General features: G+C 39.1%; 1 protein-coding gene across 1 annotated transcript; it reads left to right on the top strand.

Moving 5' to 3' along the window:
- Positions 1 to 2,589: 2,589 nt before the first annotated feature.
- On the top strand, positions 2,590 to 15,723 carry CPO (carboxypeptidase O). The gene is made up of 11 exons (XM_013171694.3): positions 2,590 to 2,792; positions 5,941 to 6,016; positions 6,442 to 6,566; positions 8,793 to 8,904; positions 9,503 to 9,604; positions 10,354 to 10,458; positions 11,064 to 11,174; positions 12,296 to 12,386; positions 12,952 to 13,154; positions 14,178 to 14,262; positions 15,455 to 15,723. The coding sequence occupies exons 1-11, from the start codon at positions 2,599 to 2,601 to the stop codon at positions 15,721 to 15,723; spliced, it is 1,473 nt and encodes a 490-aa protein (XP_013027148.2). The 5' UTR covers positions 2,590 to 2,598.
- Positions 15,724 to 16,371: the final 648 nt, after the last annotated feature.

Below are 16,371 nucleotides of genomic sequence, written 5' to 3'. Positions count from 1 at the left end.
CTGTTGCTAAACAGACTGTATGCAGATAAGTCACAAATAGCTGAGCATATGTGTGGTGCAAGGTTAAAACAATAACAAGCAGGTCGAATCATTCAAACACTGGAAATCACTTTGACTCCAGGCCAAAAGCTTAGCTTGAGATGATATCAGTATGGGATAAAAAGAGGATAAACTAACAGGCTTAGCAGCCAGCTTGTTGGAGCCAGCATATAGTATCTATACTTCCAGCAGGAGAGCAGATGGTCATATATTTAAGGAAGCACCAGACAGGGAGTCAGGAGATCTGAGTTCTATTCCTGGCTCTGCAGCAATGTTCCTATGTCACCTTGGGGGAGTCACTTTTTTCCCCTTTTTTCTTAATCTTCTAAGTAGTGGAAATAATATTTGCTTGTCAAGGAGGCGGTTAAGAGGCTAAACTGATGCTGAAAAAATGCTTTGAAGCTCTAAGGAAACGTATGCAAGAACTGCAGAGCAAACTTGTTTGGAAGAAAGGACACTGCATGGTTTCACATGGCCATATGCTTATGACCTTTCCTCTCCTCAGAACGTACCATGTCTTTTTACACAGTTTTCCAGGAGGGAATAAATGGATTAAGCTGCCTTTCACATTTGCTAGAAAGATAAGCAGCTGCCAGTAAGAACCTGACCAAAGAACAGGCTTTATTTCTGAGAGAGACATTATTTATGCCCAAGAGGGCAATAGGCTTGTTGACTCTAACTGTTTGTCCCAAGGTAGTTTTGCACTGGTGGCAGAATAATGTCTCTAATGGCTTTTATTCCAAATTCAGCAGTGCTGCTTACAAGCTGAATGTTAAGTACACACTTAAGTATCTTCTTTTATGAACAAATCTTCTGCCCAAGCCCCCAAACAAGTCCATTTTTTAAATCAGTGAGAAATGTCCATGATTATTTGTACAGGACTTTCATCTAAAGCCCATTAAAATCAAGTAGACTTCAAAGGAATTTGAATCTAAGACCTAACAAGCAACTGTCATCTCTTCTGAATCCCATGCCCAAAAAGCAAAATGACCCTATCTATCTTAATAACTCTTTGGCATCAGAGGAGTAATGATTTCACCACCAAATAAATAGATTCTACTTTCAGGATGAAGGTGTAAGGTTAGGGTTGGAGTTGAATTTTATCATATATCATGATTTGTGCCATTTGTACATGCCTTTTTTTTTTTTTTTTTTGCAAGAGAAAAAAAAAAAAACAAGATGACGATGATGAAGCCTTTTGGTTTTTTACTCTATGCCTCCATTTTCCTTGTCTCTTGATTCTGAGTCCCTGTCAAGGGACTGAACTCCATTTAAAGCCAGTTCTGGTAAAAGGGCACAGACACCACCACAGGAAAGATAATTCAAAACATTAGTCTACCTCATATAGCTATACTGTGGACAAAGGAAGAACAATGAAAGGTTATCTGAGCAGAGGTGTCAATATAGAATATGGTCTTCCAAACATGAGTTTGTTTTTGTTTCCTCCACAGATGGAGTTGCTGTAAGAATGGACTCTAATCCATTTTTAATCCTTTGAAGGTGGACCTCCTTCAGCTCTTCTGGAAGTCACTGTGGGTTGGATATCTGCATGGAGGGAAATATTCATCATTTTCACAATCAGGCAGTTGAGCAAGTAATAGTACGAGGCAAAAAGTGGGAAAGGTCTGGTGTGATTTATGAAGAACAGCATACTTTTCTCTTGAATGCAGCCTGGTTTTGTGAGAACACACTTTTGAGTTAAGCTGGTCAGTTTTGCTGTCTGTTTCCTTGATGACAGCATTGGCAGTAATGTAAGAGGACTTCATACTTTGCTGAGAAGGACACTATGATTACAGTTAAAATTCATTGCATGTGTACACAAACAAACTGACTTACTGGACTTTCTTCACTCAAAATCCATGCAGTCTGCTGTATTAAAGGACAATGGGATGGCTTTACTCCAAGAGAGAAGATCAGTGAAACAATTTCTTTCTGAAGAATTGTGCTATATGTCTAAATGTGGTCTACTAAGGAAAGAATTCAACTGCTCACTCTTGATATATGAACTAAATAGGAAATTAAGTATTTCAGACAGTAACCAACCCACCATTTTGAGTATATCGACACACTTTTTATGGCAGTGTAAAGTTGATAGTCTGTGGCCCAGGACTGATCTGGCCCAAATGAATGTAGTTTTAGGTGAAACTCTGCAATCCCCATCCTTCCCTCCAAAACAAATGTTGGTTGTTTCTTTCACATTCTCTTTTTGGCTACCCAAGTGACAAAACTGCAGTTAGAAGGTCAAGGAAGTGCTCCACAAGGACATATACATGGGAAGGAACAAAGCAAGGATGGAGCTCATTTTACCAGTATTCTCTTGTTCTTCCTATCCCTGTAATTTTTACATAATCCTCACTAGTTGCCATAGACCTTGCAGGTAACATTTTCTTCAAAGACTACCAACATTTTCATATAACATTTTTAAAGGTTTCAAGGTGGCATATCAAAAAATTCTACTTCTTAAAAGGAGTGCTGCGGTGAGAACGTAGCTATTCATATGAGTTTGTATTTTGGGACGTGAAACAGAAAGCTTGAACAATTAACAAAAAGTACAATTATATGAACATGAAGTTAATGATTGAACAAGGGCAGGTCTGGTTATATAATAGAATTGTGCAAATGAAGCATTCAGTCCAGATCTATCCTCATCCATCCTGGATTATTTGCACAAAAATGTGGCTTTTTCTTGGGATGACCTTTTCTCTGGGGATTCTAATTCCTGGAAAACTCAGCTTGAATCTGCAATATGATGGGTGAGTGTGAAGGGGGTCATGAAGAACTGTGCGATCACTGACATTCTCATGAACTGTGTAAAAATAATAATAACATCTCTGAAATGAAAATGTGGGTGAAGGGTTACTAACCTGTAAATTTGTAAGATTTGAAAAAAGAAAACATAAAGACAAGAAATGAGAAAGAGTGAATCAATCCAAGCCAACAAAGATATGGTGGCTGCTGCAGGAGACGCAAAATGTCCCTGCAATGCATCTCTGCTACCATTAGCTGAAAATCATTTGGCTGATCCTCTTTCAAAACTTTTGAAATGAATTTTTGAAATCAGATGCTGTAGGAATAAAATACATTTTCTGAGTACAAAATGATTGAGCAAAATTAGATCCATTAATAACAGAAATCTGGGGTTATGTGAAGAACATGCTCAGATGCTGAACTCCTGTTGTAAATCTGTAAAAATAATTTAAAAAGCCAATGAAATTGGTCCAGACAATCTTCATCCAAAGGTGTTCACAAAATGAGATTATCACTTTTTTTTAACTGACAAGTATTTTTCAAAAGTCTGAAATGTCTGCTTTTGCTGTATTCTCCATTCTCAGTTCTGCTTCCTAAGAAATGAGTGATATAAAATTGTGCTGTTTGCCTATCTAAACAATTTTGATAGGCATTAACCCTCAACTTTACAAGGAATGAAAGGTCACTGCCTTTACAGCAGCTGTGATTTGCAGGAGGGGCATAAATATAGTGCGGAGACCAACTATCCATATATAACTTCATATATAGAATTTTCTAAAGTCAATAAAGTAGCCCTGTGATTAATACTTCTGGGTTAATTATACCCCCTAGATACAGCTTTAAAAAGAACATAAAACCAAGCAAGTAAGCACCTTCATAGTATACCTGTTCAACACCTCTCCTAGCAGAGCTCCTGGCAGAGCATACACAATCACTATATCTCCCTTTACAACGCGTTATTTCCCTTTAATCTTTACATTTGTATCAGGGACTTGCTCAGAGCCTGGTGTTTTCACTGGGCAGAATTCATGGACCCCTGATTATGTAGTGTTCAACTTTGTTTCTAATTGCTGTTCAGGACTGAACCTGTTGAGTACTTGCATAGGATTTAAAAACACACTTAACAGAATGATCTGTGTGACTTTGGATTAGCAGTACCTGCACAAAGATGAAGCAACCGGTAAAGCCCAGCAGCAGTAACATTTTCATCGTAATTTGCTCTATGCAACAACTTAAATTAAATATCAGAGGCATGTGATCTATGAACATCCAAGGAAATGCAGCTTGTGCTGAGAATGGTCCTTTAATTTGGTAAGAAAGCTTAACCGTAGCATTTAAAAAATGTTGTTCTTGCATGGTCACATGGGCTGACTTTGCACTTCTGCACTGAGAATCCTAGTCCATAATCATAAATGAGTGTGTGCTTTCTAATTTTAGTGTACTATTAAAAATGATCTGTCTCCACACTGGCTATTGTAAAAGGTTTATCAGTAAATAAGAGCTGGCCATCTGGCAGCAATCTGACTGTCTGGCATTTCTTTCATTTGGTGTAATTAAGACATAATGTCAATGAGGATAGAAAGATATTACAGGATATTGTTTCCCTTCCTGACAGACAAAGAACGAAGCAAGCCCAGGCATTTCTGGAGAATAAACACAGAACTGCAGCTGAGATGTTTATTCTACAAGGATCTATTTCAAAGATACCATGGTTGTTGTATCAAACCGTTAGCAATGCAAATGTAATCATTTTGCGCCATAGATTAGGGTGCTGCTATGTGCTAACAGCATCTCCTGAACCAGTTGCAAACAGCCCACTTTAACTATCAAGTTCTGTTAGTCCATCAGCAAAGGTGATATATTCAAGAGAGATATAAAAAAAAACCACCCTCCTATTTTTCAGTGGATAATGTGAATAAATTGTGAATTCTATTTGCATGTATATTCAACTGATAATTGTACATTTGTATGGAAGCACAAACGATAGCAGTTGCAGTTCAGATGATGAGAGCATATTATATCGATGACCATAATGATTCACCATGCAAGGCTTTTGCAATAAGAGTTTCTATCACAGAAGCCTTAGCATGTAAACGTTCTTTTTTTTGTACTTGACCTATAAAGGCTTCAAAGCCTACTGAAGTCACTGAAGAAGACTGTGAAGTTGTGGTTATTGGTTACTAACAAGTAAGAACATTTCCCAGGTTCCCCATTTGACCACATCAGTAGTAGATAACTGCCACCTCACCTTTGAGAAACACAACAAAATTGTCAAAATCTGCTTGTTATTATTAAATCCTTTCATTAGAAATATCACACTTGCTATCAGACCTGGAAAGCTGATCTGAATGAACACCCCCCAAAAAAAGAAAATAATTACTTTTTTTTTCTATAAAGCATACAGATTTGTTTTCTGCATTTCCAAGCACTTTAATTTGTTCTTTTCAAACTTTCAATTTTATTTTTTTTTCAGATGAAGGCTGCAGTAAATGAAAGTTTCATGGGGCCTAATGAAAATATATTCCCAGAAGCTGGATCTGTGTGTCATTTTTGGAAATATTAAAACACTAGATCCTGTACAATATTTTTTTTCTGTTTTCTGCTATTTGAGTAAGAATATGTGCTTCTGGAGACCACTCTATTCACTGTTTGTGGAATAAATTGGCAATTCTTATGGCGAGTAGTTTGTGAACATCCCAGTCTCTTAGCAACTGGTGATATCATGGCAATCTAACTTTTTTGCATGTTGAAATAGATTAGCAAAGCACAAAGCTTATTTGGAATAATTGAACAATTCCTGAACAGGAGGGACAAAAAGAGATTTTATCAGTGATCTTGTTTTGGCCCCAGTCCTGCAAAGGCAGAAACACACACCAGGGCTCACGCAAGCTGATATGATGAATAAAGGATTGCCACTAGCAAGGAAGCAGAGCTAACCTAATGCCCCAGCAACAGAGAACCCACATCACTTAGTCCTGTTTGTAGCTAAAACATTCCAGAAATTCATCACTCAGACATGCTTTTCTTAGAACACCACTCATTTACATGCTCTGTCTTCCTTCCGCATAACAAAATACCTCCTTTTGATTTATGGAAATCATGTCTACTTTAACAGATATTAAAACCTATCTTGTTTCTGTACTTAATTTCCAGAGATCAGGTTTTGCATATTGTGCCAGAAACATTTCAGCAAGTCCAGCATCTTCAGCATCTTTGCAGCACTTCAATGGTGAGTAAGAATAACCAGGTGTGCCTAAAAAGCACAGAGGGGGCTTGGAATGTAAAACAGATTTGCATGTAAGCTTGGACAGGAATGAAGGTGAAAGTAAACTTCAAAAAGCTTTACCTAAGACTTTTTTCTTAATGTAAGGCTAAATAGCCTTTCCACTAGATGAAGGAATTTATGGGGAGAAGATAGTTTCATTGCATGGCTCTGGGAAGGTGCTGCTCGTTATCAATGGTGCCTGAGTCAATGGAAACACTGAGCCTGTGCTGCATGCTCTATGAACAGATGGCTGGAGAAAAGTTAAGGGAAGAATCTCAAGAAAAACTTCTTCCTTTTTTTTTTTGATATGCAACTACTCTAAATAAATATATTTTCTCATTCTGAGAACAGAGCTTGATTTGTGCATTTCCTTTTTGTCATCTGCCTAGCTGGACTTGTGGAAGCCCCAGCTGCCTGAAGACATCCAGGCTGGAGAAGACCTACACATAAGGGTCCCAGCTCCTTTGGTGCAGGAGGTGAAAGACAGCTTAGATCAACATATGATCTCTTACAAGTACGACCTCTAATTTCCTGATAAGAAAGGCTGGCTCTAGCAATCTTCCTTGCTATTACAGAAGGATCAAACCCTTTCCAATGAACAGTCAGCAAGTACTGATGACAGGACCCAATCTTTGTTCCAAGTGCCTCCAACTTATCTTGGCTTGCCCAATTCACAGATACTATGGCTACCTCTGAGTTTTAAAGGCATGTTCCTCTATGCCCTGTTTATTCATCTTCCAACTAGCCTGGACTGTGAATTTGGAGCTGGGATCTGGGACAGAACAGAAACTGCAGTCTTCCTAACTGTTCTTCCCCTGCCCCCTGGCCAGGATGGGGAGAATTTCCAGGCAGCATCTATTGCAACAGAAAAATCCCAGCCTGGAACAAAGGTCCCTGTGGCAGGTCCCCACTGCACACTGGTGAGAGCCACTAGCTGCAGACAGCCCCAAGCTGCGTTATAACAGCTATCCAGCCACTCATCTATGCTAAGGGCCACGCTTTTGTTTCCAACCAGAAGACCTAATTCAGATACAAAGAGTGATTGTAAAGCTAGATGGGATTAAATAAGATCTATTCCTCATACAATCTCACTCCCATTTGGAACTGACTTTTCCAGGTAACCAGCAGCTAGCTATATTTCATATAAACAATCCTGCAGTCACTCAGGGCTGATGACAAATGGCCTATGGACATACACTGACATTTACCAATGAAAGATAAGCTAAAAGAGGATTGGTGCCACTTCAAAGCTGTTTAGAGTTAAAGCTGATCTTGACATCCTGCCTGACAAATTCTTTTTAGTAAGTGTGATGCCCTGACAACCAGACATGGGGAGAGATGAGGTGGCAGCCAGTATGCATGGTCTGGCATCTGGTTTAGGTATTCAGACCCAGATGACAACATACAAGATCTTTAGCCTCTTACTTACATCAAGGCTCTTCATTTTCTAATGGCTTCAGTTGATTCTAGGGGAAATTTAAATATTAAACAGAAGTTAGCAGCTTAATTTTTATTTATTTATTTTTTGACTGAAGCCAGAATTGTATCCACCTTGTGTAAGGTCCTAAAGAGAGCGGTGGGTGATTTAAAAGTCAAGCTGAAATTTTGGCTTTGTATTGCAGAGGGGTTGAGATAAGCAATAAGGCAATGTTACAGTTAAAGTTCCTGCGACAGATTCAAAGCTGGAGCCATCTTTTAGAAGGTAGTTGACATGCAAGGAAGGTAACATGACAGTTAGGTGAATAAAGATAGAGACATAAATGACAAATTATAATCAGGACATAAATATTCTGACTGTGTCAGATGCTGGGACTTCTGTTCTCCAGAGCTCTGATAAGGCATTTTGTGTGTGGTTTCAGTCATGGGAATTTGCACTGCTACATTTTAGTCTGAAGTTCAGATGTGAATAAACATCAAAGCCCAGAGAGACAGTCAGCTGTAACCACTCTTAAAAGTTAGATGTGCAGTTTCCAGAAATGCCAGCTGGTGCTAGTGTCAGCAGAATAGGCTACGAGCACTTATGGTGTTTGAAATCAGTATTTAAGCTACCTTTGCAATTGTCTTATCACAATCATTTACAATGAGCACAGATTTGTGAGTGTTAACAAGGGGCAGCTTTCAGTAAGAAATAACAGTGTCTGATACAAGGTTCTCTGAAGCCAAGGCAAAAGTTTTATGGATTGCTCTTCCTCATGGAATCAGCCTTATACTACACTCTTTTCTGAACTAATTTCTAGCTAAAAAGCAATAAGATCTTTTTAAAGAAAAGATCAGGGTTTGTTCTGATTTTTTCAAAGTGCAACAAACACCTACATGAAGTCTTTGCAAACTGAAAATGTCTCTATAAAATACAAAGAAACAGTAATCTTAAAATTTTCACTTTCCCCCTGCCCTTCCCCAAAAACGCTATTTTAGAGTTTTGCCCAGGAGTAGAATTGGTAAAGGAAAGTAAGATCTTGAACTTTTTTTTTTTTTTGAAAATGGTCAATGGTTAAAAAAAAATCTGATAAAATTATTACTTTAATTATTCATAAAACCCAATGAAGACTTCAGTATTTAGAACTTTCTCTTAGACAAAAGTAACCATTTGTCTGATGGTGATTAATTTGCCAGGCAGCTCAGAACACAAGGGGCTACAGCTTTTTATTTGTTAATATAAGTTGTGTACCCACCATGACAGTTCTGCAGTAATCATTAGGGATTGTTTTCTTTCCTATCTCCCCCTTTCCCCTCCTCTCAGAGTCCTGATACATGATGTGCAGGAGCTTGTGGATGAGAGCATGCCAAAGCAGAGAAGCCACAGGCAGATCCCTGAAGGTTACAACTATACCGAGTATCATCCAATGGAAGAGGTAAAGATCAACCTGAGTTTGTTTGCTTTCTTTGTTGCTATTTTGTATTTGCCACAGGAAGCACCTCCCTGCTTGCAGAAAGCTCTACTGAAGTCACTGGAGCTCCTTCTGGCTTTTAGGGGTCTTTTTTGAAGGATCAGTCCTTACTGTTTGACTAGAATCTTGTCCTCACGTATTTTGTTGAAGCTACCCATAAGTCTCCTGCTGAACTTACATGTGGAAAATAAATACTAATATGGCAGATACTGTAATGCAGTTCTGGAGATTTGAGGGTGTGGTTCCACATCCAGTGAAGACAACAGAAAAACAAACAGAAAAACACCCAATGGGATGGGCATGTTGGATAAGATTCGGGATAGAGTATCAGTGTTGTATTGCAGTGATGTTGTCTTTTACCACCCAGTGAGATATGGCCATGTCTTTGCCTGCAGGCAAGGAAAGACCTTCGATAAGTGTTAACTGATATCACAGATTGATATCACAGCTTAGGTCTGAAGAAAACATTGCTTGTCTAGGAAAATCCTTTAATCTGGAAATAGAGGTGGATAAGAAAAGGAAACTCCGCCTTAGCACCAAGAATTCTCTGTGACTATTTCAGATTTATAAATGGATGACTCAGATCCAGGAGAGCAACAGTGAGCTGGTGACTCAGCACCACCTGGGGAAGACAATTGAGAATCGAACAATATATTATCTGCAGGTAAGGCAGGAACTTTATTAAAATAAATAAAAGTACAAAGGAGAAAACAGGATTCAGATCTTCCCTAAGACTGTGCCTATTCCAGTTCACTGAAATGAAGAAGATGGTTTTACTCCTCTACAGTGCAGTAAGATTCCCCAACATTCATATACACTATCACTATAACCTTGCTATTGCTGTTATGTTGTAAAAACAGATAATTCAACTGGAATCTTGTTTAGAAATATAAATCAAGGTGAAACTAGCTTGGCAACAGCTGTGTGTGAGGACCAAGAGTTTTGTTTTCCTGTTTTTGTTATTTTTCACAGCATATAACATTTCTTCTACAAGTATTCCATGATACTTTTTATTGGTAGCTCTAGTAAAAACTGTAGTCTTAATAATTGGCTTAGTTATTGTCTAATATGCTCCCATCACTGAGTAAAATTAGATTCCCTGCCTTTCTGTGCTTCCCCATCTAAAAAAAGAATCTCAGAGTAAGAACAATCAGACCTGTGAATGACTAATATAAATGAAGAAGAAACTATTTTATTGAAACTTCTATTCAACAGACGCTTTAAAACTCTTGCCCTGAGATACTTCAGAGATGGGCTTATTAGGAAGGAGAACTTATCATAATGATGTCTGCAATAATAATCATCTCAGATAACTCAACAGTATATCCAGGAACATCCTTTTCTTTATATATTAGGCTAGGCTGTTTTATTGTAATTTAAGTTTGCCAAATGACCATTTTTATACTCTCTCAGATCAGTCAACCATCAAATAAACCCAAAAAGATCATTTGGATGGACTGTGGGATTCATGCCAGAGAATGGATCTCTCCAGCCTTCTGCCAGTGGTTTGTGAAAGAAGTGAGCCCTATCTTTTCCACCTAAATAATAAAAAACACAGATCATTTTGAATACTTCAGTTTTCTTCTCTACAGTGGTACCAAGCATCATGCTTTTCCTGTTAAAATATGATGTTCAAAGTTAGTACACAATACAGAAACCTAAGTTCAAATCACAGTTTGAGATGAGATAGATATAGGACAATATTTGTTAGCACATTGTTTCCTCTATCTAAACTGATTCCAAAGACACTTAACTAGACAGCAATTTCTACCTTTTCCACAGCGGCTTTTGGATCAAGCCTCTCTGTATCACAAAGACAGTCCCCCTGGAATGAAACATCCCTAAAAATGCAGTATAGCAATGTTCTAAAGTACCTGGTGCACAATGCCTATGGCATCATGCATTTCATTTTCTGCACCCTCGGAAGTGCACTACAACTAGATACACTGTCACTTTGTTAATGGCAAAAGGCAGATCTCTCAATATATCTGGGGATCAAGTAGATCTTGGATACCACAGTAATATCCAGGAGTGAGTGATTCTTTGATGATATTTCTAAACCATCTCTTTACAGTGATTACCACTATATTCTCTGTTCAGTCCTTTGTATTTTTTCTTTTCAGATTCTGCAAAATTACAAATCTGATGCAATGATAAGAAGGTTTCTTCAGAATTTGGATCTCTACATCTTGCCTGTCCTCAATGTTGATGGTTATATCTATTCCTGGGAAGCAGTAAGTAGTGAAAATCCAGGACTGGACCGAAATTTAGACGTGCACAACATGTTTTGTTCATTTTAGACACAGTCATAGCAATTATATTTAAACAGAGAACAGTGACAGAATCATTACTCACACAAATCCTCCTGTGGCAGAGAGCTTTTGTTTCTTCTGGTAAATCAGCAGTCACTTGAGATCACAGGGCTAAAAACTCCTAGCAAATGTCATGAGCCTTGGGAAGATAGAAAGTCAAAACCATAGGATCCATTGCTTTTGGGATTCTGGGAATGGACTGATTTCCCTGCTAACAGCTCAAGGCTTGAATGATAGAGTTAAACATGTCTGGAGGAGTCAGTTGTGCTTTGCAAGAAATCTCAACTAGCAGACGGATCTAATCACCTTTGCAGCACGGGGCAGAAGACTTGGTCAAATGCTAGGCTATCTGGCTTTGAAATAGGTGTGCTCTCCCAAATAATCTTCCTTTTCTGATATGGAGAATAATACAAAATGTAGAAACATCTTTTAATTCGGAACATTAGCATGGGCCAAAAGGTTCAGTCTACTGCCATGTGGACCCTGTTGTCTCGCCGCTTACTCCCCAGTAGATTGAGAGCACACCACACACTGCACTTGGATGCACTGGTAATTCAGCCAGGAGGCTCATACAGGCAGTGCAGTGAGTTCTGCAGGAACCAAGTATGGAAGTGAATTTAACAATGAATCAAAGAGCAGCAAGATTAGATGGCAAAAAAGCATTCATCTTCTTGATTCTGAAACAAATGTAAGTTCAGCTACCATCTCTTTTGGACAAAGAAGTATCCTACACAATGTCAGGTCCTTCTTAGAAATGCAACACTGCACAGAAGCAGTTCAGTACTACAGAAATAATATCGTTGTTTTTTTAAAAACTCAGAAGTTCATTTCAAAGTGCATGAAGGCTTGTGGAAGATGTCAGCATGGCAGTAGTAAATAAGATGTTTGATCACTAAGTTTTATCACCCTTGAACAGAGTCCCCTACAATGCAAGAGTTACTCAAGAATGCAGAGGTCTAAAACAAAGGCATGCAACGCCATACTATCATTAGTTCTTTAGATCATTGAGTTGCAGTTATTTAACTGAAATTACTTTTGTTTAGGAACGTCTCTGGAGGAAAAACCGTTCTCCATATATGAATGGCACCTGCTACGGGACAGATCTGAACCGAAACTTCAATTCCTCCTGGGGCAGTAAGTTCCAAGTGTTTCATGTCAGCTACATAAATGTAAATAAAGCAAGAGTAATAACTAGTCTCTGAAATAAAATGAAATCCTATATGAAAGGAATACTCATCCCATTGTCACCAAGATACATGTAAAAATAAAAACCTGGTTTGTAAAAATATTGCCTTTGACTTTCAACTGGCATTTACTTTTGCAAGCAGCAGATTACTGCTTACACAACTGTACTTCTAATTCACTGCAGGACCAAGCATCACCAGTGTTAGGAGTCAGTCAGTTAACAGCCAGCATTTGTATTTGCCATGAATTTCAAGGAGCCTCCAAAGGTTTGCTGACAGGTTGTATACTGTTGTTGTGTCAGTGTTTTCGTTGCAGCCAGCCTGGAAATGCGTGTAAAATATTTCATAATTTTCAAATTTTAGTTGCTACCAAGAGAGTAAAGCATTCAAGCCCCCCTGAGCTTTCTAGTCTGCCTGCCCACACACACGCACTCCTTAACACCCCCAGGTAAACTTCTCTCTGAACTGGAGTTAATATGTCTCTCCTTTAATTCACTTTTTGTATTCCTCTCCAGGTGTTGGTGTTTCTTATAACTGCACCAGTGAAATCTTCTGTGGATCTGGACCAGAATCAGAGCCTGAGACAAGAGCTGTGGCCCAGTTTATTGAAAAGAAGAAGACTGACATTTTGTGCTACTTAACAATACACTCCTACGGACAGTACATCCTCACTCCATATGGTTCCACAACCACACCTCCAAGTAACAACGAAGAACTGGTAGGGCAAAACATTCATCTTTTACACCAGTAGAGAAATAGTACAAGCAGTAACACGTGACACAACGCTATTTGAGCTGTTGCTTTTTCTTTAAAGAAAGCTTCCTTTGAGGCATGTCTCCAGGGCTTTAGCATGCTCATTGCCCTCACGCTGGGCTGCGGTCTCCTCAGCTTTCTCAGTTGTCTCTTGTATGGGCAGTATCAGCAAGGTTTCTTTGCCTCAGAATTAACCCTAATCTTTCATCTTAAAGTAGGAAAAATGAATTATTACAGACAGTGTTACTACAGTACAGTAGAGGTAAGTAGAGAAGAGCACCAAGGTCTCCTTGCAATCATTTGCTGCATGCAAGAATGTGTTTGCACTTTAGGATGCTGGTACATTACATGCACGTGGTTGTCAGGGTTGTATCCATAATGGGTACTCCAAATATGTTCATTTGGAGAATGGGAGCAAAGTAGACACCTACATTTTGGTTACTTCTCTCCCTTGGTTTCTGAGTAGTTTAATTTAAGTTCACTAAAATGTGTATTTATGAACATTCCCATAGCTGTTGCACTAGTAAAGAGCATGTAGAGCCTGGGTTCTGACTTCATACCAGACACTGGAGAAGTGATTCAGTCTGTCTATGGTTCAGTTTCTAAAGATGGTGAGAGACAGACTCACCATCACTCATATAGGAGAAGTGTAAGAGATCAATAAGTGCTGTAGTCAGTATCAGTATGCTATGCAGCATAGACTCTAGTTCTCCAAAATGCATCTCTCTAGCACTAAAACAAAACAGGTATCTTCTCCACCTAATAACAGTTATCTTCTTTAAATGTAATTTGCATTCAAAAAAATCAAGAACATTTTGCCCAAATGTTTGTAATGGGTTTCTCTAGAGTCCTGAACTAATAGAAATAAAACTTGAGGCTGATTACAAGTAAACTTACAGCTGAAAGAGATACAAATTTTGGAGTACTCGGAATAATTGCCAAATTTAGTGGTACTGACGAAAATGCTGTTTGTATTTTGAACGTACAGATGCACGTTGCACAGAAAGCAGCTGCTGCCCTGATGGGAAAGCATGGGACCAGTTATAAAGTAGGATCAACATCTTCAATTTTATGTGAGTTTATTTTCCCCTTTAATTGCTCTGTTTTTCAAAGAAGAGAGTCATTCTTGCGTCATAGACATCAGCAAGTGCTGTTTTGCCAAGGTCCTTTTTTGAGTAATATTTAATCGGCTGGTTTGGTGGAACATCCAAGTAACAGTCATTTGAATACAAGATAACACTGTACCGTATCAAGCTGACTGCAGGAAGGAAGGAAGCATTGATCAGAAGCCAGTTCTTACATGAATTCCTCACAGATACATCACAGGGGACAGAAAGAGATTGGTGATAGATCATCCTGACCCTGCTGAAGTCAGCAGCTGAACTCCTATTTGTCTTCACTGGAGTCAAGCAAAAATTAAAATCCCAATCAGGTCTACAGTTACTCCATCAGACATTATCACATTGCAGCTGCCTGCAGTTCGGTGTAAAATATGTCATTTTCAGTCTCATTCCTACTAGACCAGATAGCCACATCACGAACACACCGTTACAGCTGATCTTAGTTGACAGTCTTAACATAGAGGACTTGAGGGCCCTAGAGACTGCCTGGTAAAAACAATCCTTTCCCACCAAGCAGGAAGTCATGCCAGGCACTCAGAACAGTAAGTAGCTGGCTTCAGTACACACGTGGTTTTGCATATTCACTATGTCTGTCTATGCCAGTCCCTGCATTAGCAATGTGGTGTAAATATCAGGTAACTTTTCCATGCCAAGGAGTGCATGTTGCCAGGGTTTGTACTTAAACTGAATGGGTAAGAAGAAAAAAAGATCCATGAGGCAGATAAACAGTGATACAGGAAGTAGCCAGAACTTTTTCAGGCTTGAACAAAATCATGTTTAAAAACAAATATACAAAGAAGTTCCTAACAGTGTCATTGTAGGAAATGAAGTACCAGAACAGAAAAATGGCCAATCCACCTTCTATCCAACACTGATCATGGCAAAATGCTATAAACACTGAATCTGTGGAACTCATCTCTTGTTATTGTACAATATCATCTTATGGAAAATTGTTTCACTTAGGAAACTCCATGGAAGACTTTAAGAATTGGAGCAACTAGAAATGCTGGTCTCCATGTCACAGTTATGTATGATTACTGCTTAGTTCAGGGATTCTGGTATAACATTGCATTAACTATAGCAAGAGGTATTTCAAAGAACAATGCTTAATACATATATCTCCCCTCTATTTTTAAATTCACAGACAGTAACTCAGGCTCCTCACGGGACTGGGCTCACATGATTGGCATTCCTTTCTCCTATACATTTGAACTGCGAGACAATGGTACTCATGGATTTACTCTACCTTCTGACCAGATCCAGCCCACATGTGAGGAGACCATGTTAGCTGTGACAACCATTATAGACTATGTTGATCAGAAGTACTTCCCAGGTGGGGCTGTGATGCTGACCTCAGGCAGCCTGAGCCTGAGCCTTTGCCTGAGTGTTGTATTTACATGGATTGCTTCTTAAAAACACCACAGAGAACCCACCAAGAGACACCAGACAAGGCGTAATATCCCTTTGAAATGACAAAAGTGTATTAGCAGAGGAACTAAATGTCAAATATTTCAATAAAGGCTCATTCCAGAAAATTCAAGCATCCACTTGTGGTTTTGTTAGCTCTGTTTTAGGGAAGGAGGAAAGGGTGAAAAGCTGTGGCAATCTCTCAAGCTTCACTTGCTGCCCGTGCAAGAAGCCAGTGTGAGTATGCACGGGGACAGAGCACTATTACTCTTTGGTTCTTGAACACGTTTTCAGGGGTTCGCCTGGGCCTATGCAACCCTTCTGTCAGCCACAGTCCTGCCCTATTGCAATTCTCCCCACCACCTGACACTGCTGACCTTACCAGGATGCCTACAAATCTTATATATCCCCAATTCCCAGTACAGAAAATTGGACAGCTTCCTTGGTATTCCCCTTCCTTCCCTAAACTGGCATACCAAAATTTATCTGAAAAAACAGAGCTCAAAAAAAAAAAAAGCTGGGGAAAGGCCGTAATCAGGTAACCATCACCAGCAGCCAGAAACAAGCTGAAGAGTTGAGCTGGTACGAGCATGTGGAGACTGACAAGATGCGTGGCCTTGTCACTTAGAAGCAGTCAAATAGGTGAAGATAGGA

The sequence above is a fragment of the Anser cygnoides genome, chromosome 6 (genome assembly GCF_040182565.1).
Source record: "Anser cygnoides isolate HZ-2024a breed goose chromosome 6, Taihu_goose_T2T_genome, whole genome shotgun sequence".
NCBI lineage: Eukaryota > Metazoa > Chordata > Aves > Anseriformes > Anatidae > Anser > Anser cygnoides.
Note: the sequence above shows the minus strand (reverse complement) of the source record. Positions and strands in the feature narration are given on the sequence as shown.

What these genes read in the sequence shown, in the direction of transcription:
- CPO (XM_013171694.3), top strand. Translation starts at nt 2,599, where the DNA reads ATGAACATGAAGTTAATGATTGAACAAGGGCAGGTCTGGTTATATAAT. An exon ending in CAACATATGATCTCTTACAA is followed by an intron (nt 6,567 to 8,792) that starts GTACGACCTCTA and finishes CCCTCCTCTCAG; the next exon opens with AGTCCTGATACATGATGTGC. An exon ending in ATCAACATCTTCAATTTTAT is followed by an intron (nt 14,263 to 15,454) that starts GTGAGTTTATTT and finishes TTAAATTCACAG; the next exon opens with ACAGTAACTCAGGCTCCTCA.